This window comes from Physeter macrocephalus, chromosome 6, assembly GCF_002837175.3.
Source record: "Physeter macrocephalus isolate SW-GA chromosome 6, ASM283717v5, whole genome shotgun sequence".
Taxonomy (NCBI): Eukaryota; Metazoa; Chordata; class Mammalia; order Artiodactyla; family Physeteridae; genus Physeter; species Physeter macrocephalus.
The window spans coordinates 37,677,774-37,698,075 of NC_041219.1; the positions used below are offsets into that span (position 1 = coordinate 37,677,774).

Here is a 20,302-nt window from a genome sequence, read left to right on the forward strand (position 1 = left end):
GCGTCCGGAGCCTGTGCTCCGCAACGGGAGAGGCCACAACAGAGGGAGGCCCGCATACCACAAAAAAAAAAAAAAAAAAAAAAAAGTACAAGGTGTTTACAATGGAAAATCGACAGTGAATGAAACTACTGTGAAAATTACAGCAGAGCTGGGAGATGTAAACACTCCTAAAAAGCAGAACTTAATGGTAATGCTACTTTATACAACCTCATCTCTGTAGTCTTTCTTGTTAACACATACTAATGACTTATAGTCTACTCAAAAAGCCATTAGAGACCATCAGTACTACCCCTCACTGATTCCCAGGTGTCGGCTTTCTACTGCAGCATCAAGTAATTTTGCCCACCCATGTCCAGTTCCTACATCGTACCTGACCCTGTATTAGGCAGAATAAGATAATGGAAGATAAAACAGAAGATGATCAGTGCAATGTGAAAAGGAGAACTGATTATTAATTTAGGTTGTGTAATTCAGTTACAAGCATCACTTAGAGCTAGAATTAGTTCTAGATTAGCTATAAATTGTAGTAAAAGATGGTTGATTAATTCAACTATTTGTATTTTGTATTCTATAAATTTAGCCTAAGAGGAAATGCTGGCCCTACAGACCTTATAATACATACAATAAACCAGATATATGGAAATACATACATAAAAGAATATCAGAGAGCAGGCTAATAAAGACAGAGTATGAACTGGTAGGTCAGCCATGCTCTCCATCTAATCATTTTTACCTCTCTGAGCTACTAATCAAGCAAGACCTAAATCAATCAACCAACCAGTCAATCAACCACTCCTTTCAGAAATATTGAGGAATTAATTGGCATTGTGTTATCTAAGAGCCTTGAAAATATTCATGTATTTTGACCCAATGATTCTGCATGTGCAAGCAATGTGAACTGAGAAAAAAATACATGTTTAAGTACAAAGAGATCCACTATAGTACTATTTACAAGAGCAAAAAGGAAATCAATTCATGTAACTGGTCTTAAAATACAATGAAATGCTTTTTTACCACATTTAAACTAAGTGTAGATTTTCTGCCTATCTGATAACTTGACACTAAGAGACAGCTGGGAGATGTGCAGGTAAAGGAGAAAATGTAGAGAAGGTGGGAAAGGCCCACCTTGACCCACAATATAGTATACCTATAGGACTGGGCACCTACAGTATACCAGGCAGTGTTCTTGATACTGGGACATACGGCAGTAAAAATGTTAGACCGGAGTCCTTTTTCCCCTCAAGAGGCTTAAAGTAGAATGGGGGATGTCACACCATGAGAAAGATAATTTCAGGTAATTCAGCATTTCCTGAAATGTACTTGAGATATTCTATGCAAAAAAATGTTCTACGGCCAAATAAGTGTGGGAACACTTTGTACTCAGATTCCCTCTTGGAGATTATGATGCCCACGTTAAAGCACATATTAAAATCTCTAAGTCCTAAGATAAAGAAATTCAGCATAAAGCAAACTTGTCTAACCACAGGACCTTTGCCCGCTCAATACCTAGTTATATCTGACAGAGCCAATACTCCATAGATTATTCATGGGAAACGCAGTTCTGGCTTATGCAGTACCTCTAGATCTCAGGGGAGTTTGTGCAACAGTAGCAATCAATCGGGACCTCACAATTGTTCAAGCATACCTAGTTCCTTGATCACCTAGGTAAAACACAGAAAGATTACAAGCAATGGGAATGGGCCCATCTTGGTTATTTAAAAAAAATCTCACCAGTTGATAGCAGAGGCTCCTCTGTGTCTGGGAAGGATAGATGGGTGATAAATGATGGAACCATGCTTAGGGCTGTCAATTACATCCATGGGGATGAACTGTGTGCAGAAGGGAAGCACATTCAGCTCAGCATCCACGGATCTGTAGGCCTCTGCCACCTCCTTTATGGTCTTGCCCTTGACTCTCCATCTAGGGAACTTGAACACAGGGGTCCCATTTTTCTCTGCAGCCAAAGCTGAGCATGAAAGAGAAGATTATTTTCATCAAAAAAGTTTTAGCCATAATTTTGTATTACTATGGATCCACACATTGTAATTTCATGAAACATTTACAAATAAAACATGATAAAGAACAATTTAGATTCTGACCAGGATTTGACATGATACAATTTTATCAAGATGCATCTATTTTTCTAATGTGATTTTTATCTATATATTTAAGGCATAATATGTTTCAACCCAGAAGTTTGTGGCTAGACAACGTTTTGCGATTTTAACTGAAGCTGCTTCTTTTATAGATCAAAAATTGTACCTTTATTACTGATACAGCCATTTAAAGGACATTTGCTTGTTTGTTTCTTAAGATTTGGAGTCAAGTGACAAAACATTACCACCCCAATTAGACGTAGCCTCTGGTACAGATGGAAAACCTTGATTCCCTTCCCACACGTGTTTCCTGGGGAGAAGTCCCTTTTATCACAGGGCAAACTGTAGACTGGAACACACTCTCCCCGCCAAACAGGCAGATCCCAAAAGATAAATGGAGAAAGTGATAGGGATAGAATAAGATAGTTACACAGCTAGAAATCCCACTAGGGGAAGATGATAGAGAGAGACTTCAGGAGATCACCATAAGCTAGACACCAACCAGAAAATGCCCAGACCATCGGGCAGCTAAGCAACAATCAGAACATTTTGAAATGAAACAGACTTACTTAGGCCAATACCACAGAAAAACAGATATAAGCCTGCATTCGGCCTTGGGAGGTCTATAAGATAACAGACCCTGAGAAAAACTGCTTTCTTGCATGTAGCCAAGACAGGTAAACAGGTGAAAGGGGAAAGAAACCAGGTGGAAGGGGACATTATACTGAAACCTGAGACAAATTACCATATTTTAGTATATGTTACCACCCTTTTGCTAATATGCATATGATTTAAATAGCACCATGACAGCCCCCGTTAGACCATGTAGGGTCAAAGGAGGAACTAATGATGTAAGCCTTGACATCTACACAAAATGAGGAAGAAGGTGGTCTTCTCCCCTCCCATTTTTTCTTTGACTATAAAAATGTAGCCCTCTGGGGACTTCCCTGGTGGTCCAGTGGTTAAGACTTGTGCTCCCAATGCAGGGGGCCCAGGTCCGATCCCTGGTCAGGGAACTAGATCCTGCATGCATGCCACAACTAAAGATCCCGCATGCCTCAACGAAGGTCCCGTACTCGGCAACGAAGATCCCCTGCGCTGCAAGCAGTGCTGCCAAATAAATAAATAAACATTAAAAAAAAAAACGTAGCCCTCTTTGTTCTTGGGGCTGCGCTCCCTTGCCGGCCTGCCTGTATGTCTCAAGCCTCTTATGCTAATAAACTCAGTCTTTGCCTGCCACTTTGCCTCACCCTGAACTCTTTCTGTGCTGAGACAAAAGAACCTGAGCTTCAGTAAATCCTGACACCAGGTAAGCGGTTTCAATGAAAAGACAGTGGTTTCAAGTCCCCTCCTAGGTCAGGGATTGTGGTTCAAGTCCTAGTCCGAGGTGTGGCTGGGTTTGAGTCCCATCTGAGGAGGAGTGTGGTTTCAAAAGTAGCTGAGTTGAGCTGCGTCTCTCTAGTTCCTTCTCCTAAATTCACCCATAAGATAAGTTAGTGGAGGAGAGAGGCCAAGAGTGCTCCCCGTAAGGGTTTGCCCTGCTGAAGCAGATCCCAGGCTCTTTGCTCAGGAAATGTTGTCCCTTCTGAAAGGAATGACTCCATCCTACCTCTGTGTGAAATGGAATGGCCCTCCAAAGTACAGACAGCACAAGCCCATTTTTTCCATAATAAAATAGCACTTTTACTAACTATATACCTTACATATATTAAGTATATATATATTTACTCTCCATCAATAACACAAAGAAACTACATTTTCGGCAATATCCAGAAGTCTTAACTAAGGCATTTTACCTGCATGTTCTGGCTTCCTTTCCTTTCTCCCCATCTAATCATCAACATTCATAGACTCTGGAGGGGATGATGCCTCCACAAAGCCTAAAGGCCAAAGCCTAACAAGTCCTCAAATGGCCCTGGCCTTCAAGGTGATGCTTTAGTCAATCCATTTGGGAGAATCTGAGAGACCAGTATAATAATGTTTACAAAATGTAAATGTTCCTAAAATGTTCAAAAAGCTGTAAACAAAACAAAATGTCAGATGGTAGGAAAATGGGTAAATGGTGGTGAAAAAAATGTGGTGAAATTGGGAGAAAATTGTGAAAGGTTAGACTGGGAAAGAAAAATGGGGTGGAAGAGACTTAGAAGTCTTCACTTGAAAAATCCACTCCACTGAGACAAGCTTGAGCCATTCAGGTGTTGCTCCCCCATATTGATTTTTGGCTGCCCCAGGACTATTTTTTGTTGCTCTAGTTGACTATACTGACAACAAAAATCGCCGCTGTCATTTTTGATCCTTTTTATGAATCAGGTGCCGTGCTGAGCAGTTTACATACATTATCTCATTTAATCTATGTGAGATGGGTATCACTGAACTAAGCTTAATGAGTTTAAGTGACTTGTCCAGGGTCACGGAGCTATCAAGTGGCAGAGTCAGAACTAGTTTCATGATTCTAGAACATACACTGTTAACCATATGCTGGGACCAGGCACCAGGGAAAAGTTCATTTCCCAGGAAACACTCTGAAAGGAGGTGTAAGAGTCACATGCTTGCAATTCTTCTGTAGTTCACTGTACATGGTAGAGGCTCTTAGTTGCCCCCTTTCCTCCTTTACCAAGGATTCCTCTACTTTAGCTGAACACATGGCCACCCCAAATAAAATCTGTATTTCTCGGCCTGTTCTGCAAATAGATTTGGCCTATGACTAAGTTCTAGCCAACAGGATACAAGTGGGAGTAATGTGTAAAACTTCTCGATTATGCCCTTAATAAAGGCTTGCCCTCTGCTTCCCATCTTGCCCTTTCTGCTTGCTGGAATGCAGAGTTGATAGTAGGGGCTGAAGCCACTACCTTGGACCATGAGATGGAAGCCCAGTGTTGATAATGGCAAGAAAACAAACAAAAGGAGCCTTCATTGTGATAAATATCTGGCTGCCACAACAGCTGTGATGGTCAATCCAAACTTGAGAAAGGGACTTCTATCTTATTTAAGCTAATATTATTTGAGGTCCTCCTGATTCAACAGCCAATCGGATACCCCAAATGTAAGTCCTTCCAGACATCCCACACACAAAGCTGGTGGGAATAGATAACGATGAGACAGGTAGTCCCAGGGACGGGAATCTGTCCCCTTCTGCCCTTGGAGCCAGGTATGAATTCATGAGGCAGATTCCCTCAGAATTTCCCAGGTTGAGATAATCTTTTTCTGAAACATGGATAATTTCTAAATGAAGTGGTTAAATCTATTGTGCGTATGTGCTCTTGGCCCAACTCTTTTTTTAGCTTGACTCTTTTTTTTTCTTCCAGGTTTACTGAGATCTAATTGATACACAACACTGTGTAAGGTTAAGGTGTACAGCATAATGATTTGACTTACATACATCAATGAAATGATTATCACAATAAGTTTAGTGAACATCCATCCTCTCAGATAGATATAAAATTAAAGGAAAAGAAACAAATTTTTCCCTGTGCTGAGAACTCTAGGAATTTACTTTCTTAACAACTTTCACATATAACGTACAGCGGTGTGAATTATATTTATCATGCTATACTAAGGACATCTCTAGTTCTTATTTATCTTATAATGGGAAGTTTGTACCTTTTGACTGCCTTCATCCAACTACCCCAGTAACAAGAACTAGAATAAACCCCAGAGCTGATTCCTCCAAGAAAGAAAAGTAAAATTTTAGGGTTATCACAGATATTGTTTCCCAACTAATGTATCGCATCATACCAGTGATTTATAAAGATTCAAGTCATAAGTCACGATTTCTAGATGCTCGTTCTTATTCCCTACCTGTAGACTGTTTCTTGCACTCTTTCTCAACATAACTATAGCGTGCAAATCAGAATCACGCTGTAGGTTTGCTCTGAGGATGGCTATTTTCTTTACCTACCTTAATAACCAAGCAGTCATAGCTATAATTTGTTCTGAGATAAATGTATTCTTTATGATCCCATATCAACTGCTATTGTTGGGTGTGGCCTTGCCTGCATTCCTATCGGCACCTCTGCAACAGACATTATTCTAGATGTCCCATAGCACCTTTGGAAAGTCACAAGTGTAATTCAGGAAAAACACATGTTTGGAAATTCCTCTGAGGGACCTGGTGATTACCATGGAGGTAAGTGGAGAAACTCTTAGTAAAATAGGGGCCTGCATCTTTGTCTTGAGGTCCACAGAGAAGGGAGAGTTTCTGAGTCTGTATCTACCACACAAATAGCCTTGGCCTGAGAAGGCTTTCATCAGGCAGAGCGGAGGCCAGTGCAGTCCTTGATCCAGTTGTTCCAAGATACACTCACCCAGTGGGTCAGCTTTTCCATCCTTATCTGGAACTGTGAACACTCCCACAACTCGGTGGCCCTCTTTGCAGAGGTGGCTGTAGACTTCTTGTCCAAAGAGGCTCTGACCAATAAGTGCCACCTTCAGCTTGTTTTTGAAGTAAACCTGCGAAGCAATTCAACAGTGACAGGTATTAGTATGGATAGAAGACATGGATAGTAAACACTCTTTTTTCAATCATACAGGATGACTTGAGCATTACAAAAGGCTCAAAGATCTACACAGTAAAATAGTTATTGACGTACACTGAACTCAGACTACATGCTGTATAGGTAGTAGTGAAAATAATTTCACACCTAAGTATTCCTCATTTTCCCTTTGCTCTAACTCCCTTGATAATTCATTATCATCATTGGGACTGCATATATTTTTACAAGGCATTTCAACTCCTTGATGAAATGAGGCCAGATGTTAACAAATAAGCATACGTTTCATAGTTAAAAGGGGTGTAATTCTGAGCAAGATCTACTTCAATATGACAGTGCTTTCATGCCCTGCAATTTTTTATGCCCACCTCCAAAAGAGGCCAAGAGCTAACATCTAGTATAACATAGGGGTCAAAAGCAGATCCTAGACTATCTGAGGTCAAACCTAGGGTCACCACCCCTTGTTAGTTGTGTGACCTTTAGCAAGTAACTAACTTCCATTTGCCTTTTTTCCCCTCATCTGTAAAATTGGAATAACAACAACTCACACAATTTTGATTGAGGTAGATGACAATATGCATTAGGCTTAATGCAGTGTCTGACACAGAGCACTGTTCAAGTAAAAGCTTTAATAATGTTTTAAAGGCTTTCCTATATACTAGACAATTCTATGTTTTTTCACACGGTCCAGAATTCTACAATCCTTGGTAAGTGGCATAAACTCATTTGGTCTCAAGACGTGGACTGAACTAATGAAATGTTCTTTATAGTCCTTGTAGGTTTCTTATAAGTTAATGCAGTCATTTGGCTTCAAACTTGACCTGAACTGATAATGCCACTTATAGTCTTCACTTATAGTATATTGTAATTTGCTGCAGAAAAGTCAATGTGCTTCATTACAGATACTATCCCAGACCCTGCTGTAAATTGTGCGTAAGGTCCTATGTACCATATTGACCTTTTCAAATGTGAATGATTCTGAACCCCACATTTGGCCCCGTAGATTTCAGATAAGGAATTGAGGGCTGCACATAATTTCATTTATTTTAATCCTCACAACTATCCTGTTTTCTTATCCCCCATTTGTACCATTTTATGAATGAAGAAACCAAGACTTAGAAATATCAAGTATATCTCCAAGGTCATACTAGCAAAACAAGGGAGAGGTAGGATTTGAATCCAGGGCCATCTGACTCCAAAACCCACGAATGTACTTAAAAATAAAATGAGCCACTACTGCCCATCTCTTCCATCTCCTCTTTTAGAACATTAACACTGATGCACAAAAATGCAGTGATTGTCAATAAATATAAACACCACATAGATAAGAGTGGTACTAAAGGGGTTAAAGTTTTTAAGGACTGTCTTTAAGCAATTATGCCTTCTGTAAATTCTCCCAAGATGAAACCTTTCCACAAAGCTTAAGGTAACATGTTGACATGATGATTGTTAAGATGGTGATGAAGAGCCACCAGGTGAAGCAGGCTAGTTGTGGGATTGTGCATGTAGAGGTAATCAGAGGGTCACGACCTCCTATGAGCTTCCCGTCTTGGCAAAGAACCAATCCCAGCTCCCCAGAGTTCCTTCCATCTTTCATTCCTCCACGTTAGAATACGTCTCCACAGGATTTGGATTTAGAATATTTTTCCTTCAATCTAAATAGGATTCATTAATGTTCCAGAAAGTCATTCTAACTTAGTAAAGCCTCACTGTTAAAATCTGACTATGAGGAAACAATTTTCCCTTATTTCCCACTTTCTTAAAGGCATAGATGGCATCCCTTTTTAGGCATAAACTTAAAAGCGTACAGGTTCAGGGACTTCCCCTGGTGGCGCAGTGGTTAAGAATCCACCTGCCAATGCAGGGGACAAGGGTTCGAGCCCTGGTCCGGGAAGATCCCACATGCCGCAGAGCAACAAAGCCCGTGTGCCACAACTACTGAGCCTGCACTCTAGAGCCCACGAGCCACAACTACTAAAGCCCACGCGCCTAGAGCCCGTGCTCCGCAACAAGAGAAGCCACCGCAATGAGAAGCCCACGCAACGCAATGAAGAGTAGCCCCCACTCGCCACAACTAGAAAAAGCCCGCGGGCAGCAACAAAGACCCAACGCAGACAAAAAAAAAAAAAAAAAGCGAATGGGTTCACATCTTCCCTGTGAGCTGATAATTAAACAATTAAGGTTTTGGTATAAAAATTCTTTTCCATGGCCAGCCAAAGTTTCTATCCCAAAAGAGCCTAGAGCTTCAACATCTAATAGATTCTTGCAAACAAACAGATTAACTCTGTAAGAACAGCACAATTTGCCTGCAGATAATGCATGACTATTTCATTTCCTCTCATCAAAAATATCAAAATGTTCTGTAAGTATTCCATCTTCAAATCCTATAATTAATGCTGTTGCTTGAAATAGAACTGACGTGTTGGCTATCTTACAAAATTTGGCTTTACCTCGAACCATTACCAACACCAAATATTTTAAGACTTCTAAAATTATTAGTCTTAAAACATACAAGAGCCAAGAGGATGAGCTGATTCAATTGTAATGTGCTCTCAGCTGTCATCTGGTTATTGGGAGTTCAATTCCAGAGTCAACTCTGCCCCAGAAAGACAGTGTTTAAAGAAACCATGTCAGTATCTCTGGAAATTCTACATTCACTGAAACACTTTCTGAGCTTAGTGGTAAAACTGCAACTATAAAGCTGAGTTTCTAGCAGTGAGAAAAAATTCAGAGTTTAAGATTTTAAGTATTTATAATGAGTTAGTATAATTCCAAAGAACTGGACTGGGATATTTCACCTTAGTCTTATTTCTCCAAGTATGATCTGAGGACTGACTGCCCGTGTTGGCAGAATCAGCTGGGAGGAAATGTTAAAAATGTGGTTTCCGGGGCCCCATCCCTGATCTACTGAGTCAGACCCTCAGGAAGCTGGCACTAACTCAAAAGCATATGAGCACGTTTCGATCCTGCCCCTGCACCTTATTAGCCCAGGAAGCTGCGTTTGAACGAGCTCTCCATTGATTGACAGGCACACTAAAGTCTGTGAATCTCTGCTGTACAGAGTGTGTGTCCGCCCCCTACAAAAAAGATTTTGCCCTGGGGAGTTTGGGTCAGGAAAAAGTGGTGGAAGTAATAGCTAACAGTTTAACGAGACCCTGGTATGTGTCAGGTATTTAATATGTGTTACCTCATTTTGATTGCCCTATGAAATTAAAACAAAGAGAGGTTAAGATACAGCCTGGGGCTTCCCTGGTGGTGCAGTGGTTGGGAGTCCGCCTGCCAGTGCAGGGGACACAGGTTCCATCCCTGGTCCAGGAGGATCCCACAAGCCGCGGAGCAACTAAGCCCGTGCACCACAACTACTGAGCCCATGTGCCACAACCGCTGAAGCCCGCGCGCCTGGAGCCCATGCTCTGCAGCGGGAGGGGCCGCCGCAGTGAGGGGCCCGCATGCCGTGGCGAGGAGTAACCCCTGCGAGGACCCAATGCAGCCAAAAATAAAATAAAATAAGTGAATAAAAAAAAAAGAAAGAAAGGGCTTCCCTGGTGGTGCAGTGGTTAAGAATCCGCCTGCCAAGGCAGGGGACACAGGTTCAAGCCCTGGTCTGGGAAGATCCCACATGCCACAGAGCAACTGAGCCCATGTGCCACAACTACTGAGCCAGCACGCCACAACTACTGAAGCCCGCACACCTAGAGCCCGTGCTCCGCAACAAGAGAAGCCACCGCGATGAGAAGCCCGCGGGCAGCAGCAAAGACCCAACACAGCCAAAAATAAATATAAATAAATTTATTTTTAAAAAAAGAAAGAAAATGCACGGTATTTTTTAAAAATATTAAAAAAAAAAAAGAGATACAGCCTGGAGTCAAATCACTACTCAGTGGCAGCTCTGAGATTCTAATCTAGTTATTACCCCAGTGCCATTGTTCTTCTATAACACCAGCTGTGCGATCTTGAGCTCAGCCTCATCAATTAAAATCTGAATAATAATAGTACCTATCTCATAAGGTTGTTAGGAGGATTTAGTGGGATAAAGCATGTAATGCATTAGTACAGTGTGTGGCAATAACAAAGGCTCAATAAATGTCAACTAGTATCATTATTATACTACAAGTAATACCCAGGTAAATAAAAATGATGATAATGGATCTTTCCTATGGGGAGTGTACCATGAGGCAGGCACTGTATTGAGCCTTTTTCACTGATTAAAAAAAATGTATCAAATCCTTATCATATGTCTTTAAGCCTTACTGTGATCCATTTTACAAATGAGAAAACATAGGGCTCAGGGAAGTTAAGTAACCTGTCCACGGACAGGGCTAATAGGAGCAGAGGAAGGATTCAAACTCAGATCTATTTCGCTTCAGCAGATGTGCTTCTATGGCTTTCCTATGTTGATGCCCCCCCAACCCCGCCCCGCTTCCTTTTTAAAAGGAAAATTTGGCGATAGTTTGACAGGTCAATTATGGGAAATAGTTCCATCAGACTTTCTAAGGGAATATCATGGTGGTCCTGACATGGGAGACAGCACCATTCATTAAAGAGTTAGGCTGATGACCAGAGAACATACTTTAAGGCACTATCAGTGCCTTGTTATATTGGTGAGAAAGGAGAAGGGGGCATAAAATGACCCGCAGCGTTTCTAAATCCGGGTGATAAGTGCTGTTATCTTGGGGTTCTCTAGAGATAACATTCTGCATTAGAAGAGCCTTTTGCAGGGAATAGAGCTTTTCTTTCTTAAACTATCAAATATTGCATTCCCAGGCTATCCACATCCTGGTGAAATTCTTCGGGAAGCAAGTTAATAAGGACTCTGATTATGTTCCAACGGTTTAAAGAAAAATACACACAGTCTTCTCTGGAGAACTTAAAGGCACAGTGCTAAGAGTCTGTGCTGATCCGAAGCCCTTTTGTGAAGCAGATGTTACCTTAATAGAAGCAACTGAGCAGGATGTAAAATAAGGTCAAAGCTGTCCGCATTAGCAATTGGGAGAACTGGCAGTTTTCCCAATGAGAGCTGCAAAGGAGAAAGGACCTTCCCACGACAGAATAAAACAAAATAAATTTGTCTGAGACACTGAGATGCCTAACTCTTAATGGACCATTTGGCACATGGTTCCCCAAATCGTGCCTGATGGTGCGCAAGATCTGTTCACCGAGCATGTTTGGAGCATTTGCCAAGCTCTGGGCACAGTGCATGGTGGGGCTGCAATCAGTGGCCTGACAAAGAGGATTTTAGTTGGCCCACAGGGCATCTGCAGAAGAACTGTGATAAGATTTTTAGGAAGTTTCACATTAGCAGGCTGAATTTCTGACTTCTCTTTAAAAATCAGGAGGTTTGTCAACCACGGTCCACATTCCCATGTGGAAACGGTTGGCTGGAGCTGAGCAGGGGCTGCTCCCTTTAACTCTGAAAGTGGTCTCTCACTCCTTCCAGCCCAAATGCTACATTTGTCTTACCTGTTTGGCCTGGGTGGGTGGGGGGGATTTGTTTGGGATCCCTAAGCTGAAGGCACAAGAGTAGTCCCTGCCCTAGTTTGGTTGAGTGCCTTTTCACATTTTATTGCCCACTTGTATTTCCCTTCCGTTATTATCCTTTACCTAAAGGCAAGTTTAATCATTTGTCCCACTAATCTATGGACTCCTTGAAAGCAGGGACTATTTATCTCGTTTATTGTTTTATCCTTTTTGGCTGTGAGACTCTAAAAAAATTATGTAACTTCTCTGGGTCTCAGTTTCCTGATTCGTAGAACGGGCATAAGTACCCACTTCACTGAGATGTTATGAAGACTAAATGAGTATATGTAAAGCATTTATAACAGTGCCTGGTGCATACAAAGTCCTATATCAATGATGCCTATTATTATTATTATTATTTCTTCAGGATTTAGTTGAAGTGCTCAGTACATAATACACAATTTAATATGGTTTGAAGTTGAATCTGAAGGTCCTAAATCAAATTAGATGCCAAAGCAGAGGGTCAGGCAATAAGGAAACAAGTTAAGGACCTGGTTGCTAGAACTAGGGTATAAAGCCAGTCCTTGGTTTCAAGAAGCAGGGAAGGGTCCAGCCTCTTGAATTGGATCATAAAGTAACCCTAAGTCCTGGAACCAGGCTATGAATCCAGAGCAACAGCCAGCCTTGTCTCAGACACTGGCAGAGGAAATAACAGCTAAATAACAGAGTTCCAAATAAATATTAGGGCTAAATACCTCCCACCAGCAGGAGAAATTAAGAAGCAGTAAGCCAGGCAAGATACTGGAAGTAGACAATAATAACTAATTGACAAAGGGTCTTATTGCTATATATAGTTGCACTAGTTAATAAGATCCAGTCATATCATTAAGCTGAGATCATTAAATATTTCTAAGTCCATTTCTTTAAGACAGAGAATAGAAAATTAATTATATCAGGAAGTGTTATGAACTAATTTCCTCCTTGGATTTTGTTAAGTTCTGAGAGATTTTTTTTTCCATTCCTCCTTCATTCTGCTTTAATACCAAACTCAAAAGCGCTGTGTGATTTAAAAAAATTTTTTTCATATGAAGGTACAATTTACATACAATGAACACACCATTTTCAACGTAAAATTCTTTCAGTTTGGACAAACACACAGTCATGTAACCACTGTTACAATCAAGATAAAGAACAGTTCCATCACCCCCCCAAATCCCCTCCCGTCCCTTTGCTGTCAATCACTCCCCCTATCTCCAGCCCCTGATAACCACTGGCCTTTTTTTCCATCACTATAGGTTTACTCTTTCCAAAGTGTCAGACAAATGGACTCATATACATATGCAGCCCTTTGAGTCTGTCTTCTTACACTTAGCATACATATTTGAGTTTCATCCATGTTGTTGTATATATCAGTAGTCCATTCCTTTTTTTTTTCTGAGTAAGATTCCACTATATGGATGGATATACCACAGTTTGCTTATCCTGCCACCAGCTGAAAGACATTTAAATTGGTGATTATGAATAATCCCTTTGTAAACATCCATAAATAGGTATTTGTGTGAACATAAGTTTTAATTTCTCTTGGGTAAATACCTATGAGGGCAACTGCTGGGTCATTTGATGGGTTTATGTTTAATTTTATTAAAAAAAAAGTCTGTTTTCCAAAGCAGCTGTACCATTTTACGCTCCCACCAGCCATGTCTGATTTTGAACAATTCTTATGGAACACGGTCCAAAGGATGCATCTCCATTTTCTATGGAGTAAAATATCCCAAATTCTTCACTTATTATTCCATGTCTTCCTTTGGCCATTGAAGAACCTGCCTTCTTCCCAGCCATATGGCACTGCTCTCCCACATGTATTCCTGGAGATAGACTCAGGCCCCTGACCCCTGACCATACCTGGCGCTTCCCCACAAGGGTGTTTTTCTTTATGCCATTTGCCACCTGGGATGTTCATCTTTTATTACTGAAATCTTATGTAACCCCACTATTGGCATTTTTTCATCCTTCAGGAATCCCTTCTGCTCTCCAAAATAAGACAATTAAATGAAAGATGTTGACAGAGGAGGCCAATAAATCAGGCAAGCACAAGCCCCTTGTTCTCTGTGCCATCCAACCCAGATTCCCGTGTGCCACGTGGCAGGAGAAAGCTAAGGAGGAGTCCAGAGCTCTGCATAGGAGAGCAAGCAAAATATCTGCCAGAGCAAGTTTCTTTTTGCTTATTTAAAAAAAGGTGAATACTCCCAAAATAACTAGAACTGACTGCATGGGATAAAGTGAATTCTCATTACTTGTGGCTGTCTGGGGGATAAAAGCTTTTCCATATATGCAACTTTGGGCCCGTTCTTGATGCTACTCAGGACTTCTCTCTGCTCCAAGTTTTTTACATCTGGATATGTACACACGCACATATGACTTTGGCAAAGAAGAGGAATCAGAAAGCAAATTCTTTTATTAAACAGCAAACATGCACTTCCTATAAAAGAGATGATGTACATGGGGTGGACTTTTTCTTCCCTAAACAGCTTGGAGTCTGCCTAGATGCAGGGAGGCATCTCTCCCCAGGGCCCTGATGTGCTGAAGGCAGCGCCCCATGCAACGTGTCCTCCTTCATTCCGTTTCTGGAGAGGCTGATGCAATTCCAAGGCGCGGGGCTGGGCCAGGGCTAGGTTTTTGCACCATAGTTTACAAATGTTCCAGGGTGGCTGCTTCTGCAGCGCCTGGTGATCCTAGAAATCTCGCCGCCTGCAGCTCAGGAATAATGAGCTTGCGGTCACCGGCTCGGAGTGCCATTATCTGAATGCGCCCTGCATGCCAGCCGGGAGCGCTCACACCTCTCAGGCCGCGGAGGAGGACCCGGTTGACTTGATACCACTCTCCTCCAGGAGGTGGTCTCGGTCCTGTACCTCGGCTCCATCTCGTAACCAGGCAGGGATCTCACAATTGAAATGAAAACGGAAAGGGAACCGACTCTGTCCCTCTTGCCGAGTGACTGTTTCCACCCTGTCAATCCCAGCCAGACATCCTCAGCCCTGTCCCGGTAGAAGACAATGGCTCGCTCGACAAGCCTCATTCAGGACCCTCCCCGGACCCTTCTCTTCACTCTCCCGGTTTTAAAAAAGTCGTCCTGGCCTTTGGCAAAGTAAACACAGCTGCCCTCCCCCAGCCCCGCCGCCCGGCCCGCCCTCTCCGGATCTGGAAAGCAGCCCCCGGGTGAGAGCCGGGACGCTCGCCGGGGCCGGACTCACCTGGCCGGTGGAGAAGCGCCGGAGCGCCTGGTTGCCCTGCCACAACATGCTGGAAGGGAGCGCTCGTGCGGGCGGCGCGGGAGGCAAGCGGGAGGCACGCGAGGGCGGCTCAGCCTAGTCGCGGCCTGCAGCCTCGGAGTCCCTGGCGAGTCCCGGGACCCAGCTCGCGGCCCCGCCCCCTCATCTGTCAGGGCTCCCGCGGCCAATCCCGAGCGACTGGGCGGGGCGTGCTCCAGTCTCCCGGAGCCGCGCTGGTGCCCAGCCCGAGGGACAGCTTCTGGCGGCTGCCTCGGTGCAGTCTCACTAGCTGTGGGATCTTCTCCCAGTTACTCACACCACCTGAAGTACATAAGGATCTGCCTTAAAAGTCAGTCTGACACCCCAGGTCATGTGCTTAACACAGTCCTGAGAAGACAACAGGCAAGTGCGTGGAGCCACGAAAGATAAACGGGTGAGGGCACCTTCGCGACGTAAGGATCCTGATTCCTATCTCGTAGTCTGACAAGAAGATTTAATGAGAGATTGTGTATAAAGCACCTGGCAAAGGGCTTGGCACAGAGTTGGTCCCGACAGATGATAGACAAATAGATGGGTAGATAGATGATAGACACCCGACAGCCTTTTCCCTCACCTCTCTGAAGAAACGCGCAAGACATGCTTTAGCTGAGCACTTGTCTCAAACAGTACTCCTTAGCCTGGCATTCAAGACGTCTGTAGTTTGGCACTTACTCTTATTTCTTGCTGCTCTTTTGCACATGTAATTCAGTGTGACCGTAGTACTTGCCTACTCCTTCCTGGACAACGTTTCCCAGGAAAGCTTGCCACCTGTCACTTGTCACCATCTAGGCATGACCAAATTCCTTCTCTTCTTAAAGGTATAGCTCAAATGCTGCCTCCTACAGGTATTTTTCCTGATTCTTTACTCCCTAAGCTCCTTACTTCCTCAAAGTAATCTTTCACTCCTCTGAACTAGGAAGGATTTTTGTCTATGCAGCTCTTATGAAGCCTCAGTCTGTTACTACTATTTATGTAGCAGTCATCTTCTCTACTGGGAGCTCTTTGCAGGCTGACTCCATGCCTTATTAATCAAGATTTACAGTACTTAGCACTAAGCAGAGCTTAGAAAATACTTGTTGAGAAGGTAAGAAGGAAAGAAAAAGAACCACTCTTAAAAATTTTTTTTTAAATTGAAGTATAGTTGATTTACAATGTTGTGTTAATTTCTTCTGTACAGCAAAGCTCAGTTATACTCAGTTACATATATATATATATATATATATATATATATATATATATATTCATTCTAGAAAAAGAACCATTCTTAAAGCCTGGAGAATTGCAGCAAACATCCAGGGTTTTGCTTTAGGAACTGCCCCTTGACAATTCACCCCATTTCTCTGACTGCATTTTTGTGACTTCTTGCTTCTCTTAAACTTCCAAATATTGATATTCATTTTATTTGTTCTAAACCAGGGAGGGTGGGTAAAGACTGTGGTTTTTCCTGAGTGAAGATTCCATAGTTATATACTCCAACTCCCAACTTTAGAAAATGAGCTTATTTTCGCCCAAATATAAGAAAATATGCATGATGTCTAAGATTTTCTTCTTTAAGAACCAAAAATGTAGTCCTCTTGATAATTGGAGGTTAGGCCAGATACTAGAGAGTTTGACAAACAAAAAATTGCCTGCCAACCTAGACTTCTCTTGCCAGCAAAAATGGAGATGAAATAAACTTCAGAAACAAAAACTTGACTTTGTTATCAGCAGACATACAATAAAGGGAATATTAAAGTATCCTTCAAGCAGGAGGAAAATTACCTACTTGGAAGCCCGGAAATGCAGGAAGGAATAAAGACCAACAAAAATGGCAAATATGTGAGTGAATTTAAGTAAACATTGACCATATGAACAATAATAATAATAAAATCTTGTAGATATATATATCCACAAGATATATATATATATATCCATGAAAATATACAAACAACAATAAAAAATTGTCAGATAGGGACTTCCCTGGTGGCCCAGTGGCTAAGGCTCCACGCTTCCAATGCAGGGGACCCAAGTTTGATCCCTGGTCAGGGAACTAGATCCCACATGCCGCAACTAAGAGTTCACATGCCGCAAGTAAAGATCCCGCACGCTGCAAAGAAGATACCAGCTCAGCCAAATAAATAAATAAATATTTTTTTAAAGTGTTGTTTAAGTTGGGAGGGCTGGGAGGAATGGAATATTCTTTAGGCAGAAAGATAATAATCCTAGATGGAAGCTCAGAAATGAAGGAATGAAGAGCTTTAGAGAGGGTAAATACAAGGACAAATTTTAATTAATATTGTCTAAAATGCTTCTAATGTTCTATGGAGTTCAAAAATATGTATAATTAAAATACATGATAACAATAGCATATGATTTTCAGGGAGAAAAGTTAAGTTAAAGCTTCTAAGCTTGCAGCATTGTCTTGGAAATAATAAAAGTACTAATTTATGTTAGACTTAATAAGTTAAGGATGCATATTATAATCTCTAGTACAACCACTAAAAGGATAGTAATACAATGTATAACTACCAAGTTAATAGAATGTAAAACAATTAAGACAATAAAATGATAAAAAAAATCAATCCAAAAGAAGGCAAGAAAGGAGAGAAAAAGGAACACGGAAGAGGCATGAAAAATAGAAGGAAATTAGTAAGATGTTAGATTTAAGCCAGTAATTGCGGTAAATGAAAATGGACTAAATGTTTTAATGAAAAGACAAAGATCATCAGGTTGGTTAAAAAACAAAACTCTGATGAGAGAGACTCATAAAATATAAAGATTCCGAAAACACTCATAAAATATAAAGATTCCAATTTTTTTAAAAAACACTCAAACAGTAGCCAAAAGAAAATGTTAATCTGACAGGAAGATAAAAATTCTAAGTTTGTATACACTTAATAACACAGCCTCAAATTTTATAAAGCAAAAATTACAGAACTTCAAGGAAAAATAGACAAACCTGCAACCATACTTGTTTTTTTTTTTTTTTTTCGGTACGCGGGCCTCTCACTGCTGTGGCCTCTCCCGTTGCGGAGCACAGGCTCCGGATGCGCAGGCCCAGCGGCCATGGCTCACGGGCCCAGCCGCTCCGCGGCATGTGGGATCTTCCCGGACCGGGGCACGAACCCGTGTTCCCTGCCTCGGCAGGCGGACTCTCAACCACTGCGCCACCAGGGAAGCCCATACTTGAAGATTTTTTTAAACATTGTAATAATTTTTTATTGAACTATAGTTGATTTACAATGTTATATTAATTTCTGCTGTATAGCAAAGTGATTCAGTTTTATATATATATATATATATTCTTTTAAAAATTTTCTTTTCCATTATGGTTTATCACAGAATATTGAATATAGTTTCCTGTGCTATACAGTAGGACCTTGTTGTTTATCCATTCTCTATATAATAGTTTGCATCTGCTAACCCCATACTCCCACTCCGTCCCTCTCTCACCTCCCCCCACCCCATGGCAACCACAAGTCTGTTCTCTATGTCTGTGAGTCTGTTTCTGTTTCATAAAAGTTCATTTGTGTCATATTTTAGATTCCACATATAAGTGATATCATATGGTATTTGTCTTTCTCTTTGACTTACTTCATACTTGAACATTTTTAACATACTTAATAACTGATAGAAACAGGCAAAATATTAGCAATGATACAGAATATTTAAATGAGATGATTAATGCATTTGGCCTAATTAAAACATTTAGAAGCACCCAACTACCAAATACACATTCTTTTTATTTATTTATTTATTTTAAAAACTTTTATTTGCATTTATTTTTTGCGGCATTTATTCCCAGGCCATAAGTTTTTGTTTCTTCTGGGATGTCTTTTTCTTCTGGGCAACCTCCTCTTCTGATTTAGGAACAATCTCTTCTTTTTCAGTAAGGATCATCTCAATGCGGCAGGGAGAGCTCATGCATGGGTTGATCCAACCATGAGCTCTGTTAAGTCCTGCGCCGCATCTTGGGGGCTTTGTTCACCTGGATGTGCTCAATGACCAGAGAATCTACATCTAAGCCCTTAAGTTCAGCATCACTCTCTGCATTTTTCAGCATGTGCAGTAAAAATTCAGCACTGTTTTTGGGCCACCGACCTGAGTCCAGCTCCACTGTTTGGCCTGGGCACACCTACCAACTCCACCATTGTAACGACGGAATGGCACACATTGCTTCTTTAAAGTGACATCTTTCAGATACTTGGTGGCTTTTCGGATATGCATACCCTTACTGGCCTGGGCAGTTTCAAGAGTGTTCTGAAAGTGAACACGAAGATTTGAATCTCTTGACTTGCATGAGTTTGTGGGGTTTTCTGGGTCAAGTGAATAGCAAACCATTTTTTAGAGGTCACCACAAGACACTGGACCTCCAGAGTCGGCACCGACCACAGCCTGCCTGTACCCCTGCCAGCCCCATTCCCAACCATCGAGCCCCTCTGCGGCCCGCAGAGGCCTGAGAGCATGGGGTGCCAAGCCAGGGACTCTGACACATCCCCCCGCACAGAACTCTGCTCCAGAGGGTCTCGAAATCGGCACCGCCAAGGCCAGGATGGCAGCGATAACCAGAGGATTCACCATTCGAGAGAGATGCCTCACATTCTTTTTAAATACATACAAAGCATTTTCAAAAATTCACCGTATGCTAGCCTATAATAAATCATAGGGTCTTCCCTGGTGGCGCAGTGGTTGCGCGTCCGGCTGCCGATGCAGGGGAACCGGGTTCGCGCCCCGGTCTGGGAGGATCCCACATGCCGCGGAGCGGCTGGGCCCGTGAGAAGAATGTAAATCATAGAGTTTGACTCTGGCTAGAGAGGAATGGAGCTAGAAATCAATAACAGGAAGATAATTAGTGTAATCGCCACTTCTTTGGAAATTATGAAATACATTTCTAAATAATGATAGGGGGAAGTCACTGGAAGAGATGGCATGTTCTTTGCTTTTCCCAGTGTCAGGTGTATGAGGGAGCCCT

General features: G+C 41.9%; 1 protein-coding gene and 1 pseudogene across 1 annotated transcript in view; both read right to left on the reverse strand.

Annotated features, from left to right (window-relative positions):
* ALDH1L2 (aldehyde dehydrogenase 1 family member L2) overlaps nt 1-15,450 on the reverse strand; it is a 60,105-nt gene extending 44,655 nt beyond the window's left edge. The window contains exons 1-3 of the mRNA XM_028490594.2: nt 15,295-15,450; nt 6,401-6,545; nt 1,732-1,966 (exon numbers count right to left, since the gene is read on the reverse strand). Coding sequence (XP_028346395.1) covers nt 1,732-1,966; nt 6,401-6,545; nt 15,295-15,342 — 428 coding nt within the window. The 5' untranslated portion in view covers nt 15,343-15,450. The remainder of the gene's footprint in view (nt 1-1,731; nt 1,967-6,400; nt 6,546-15,294) is intronic.
* A 3,675-nt stretch (nt 15,451-19,125) lies between these two features.
* On the reverse strand, nt 19,126-19,671 carry LOC102981317 (60S ribosomal protein L17-like; annotated as a pseudogene).
* Between the last annotated feature and the right edge of the window lie 631 nt (nt 19,672-20,302).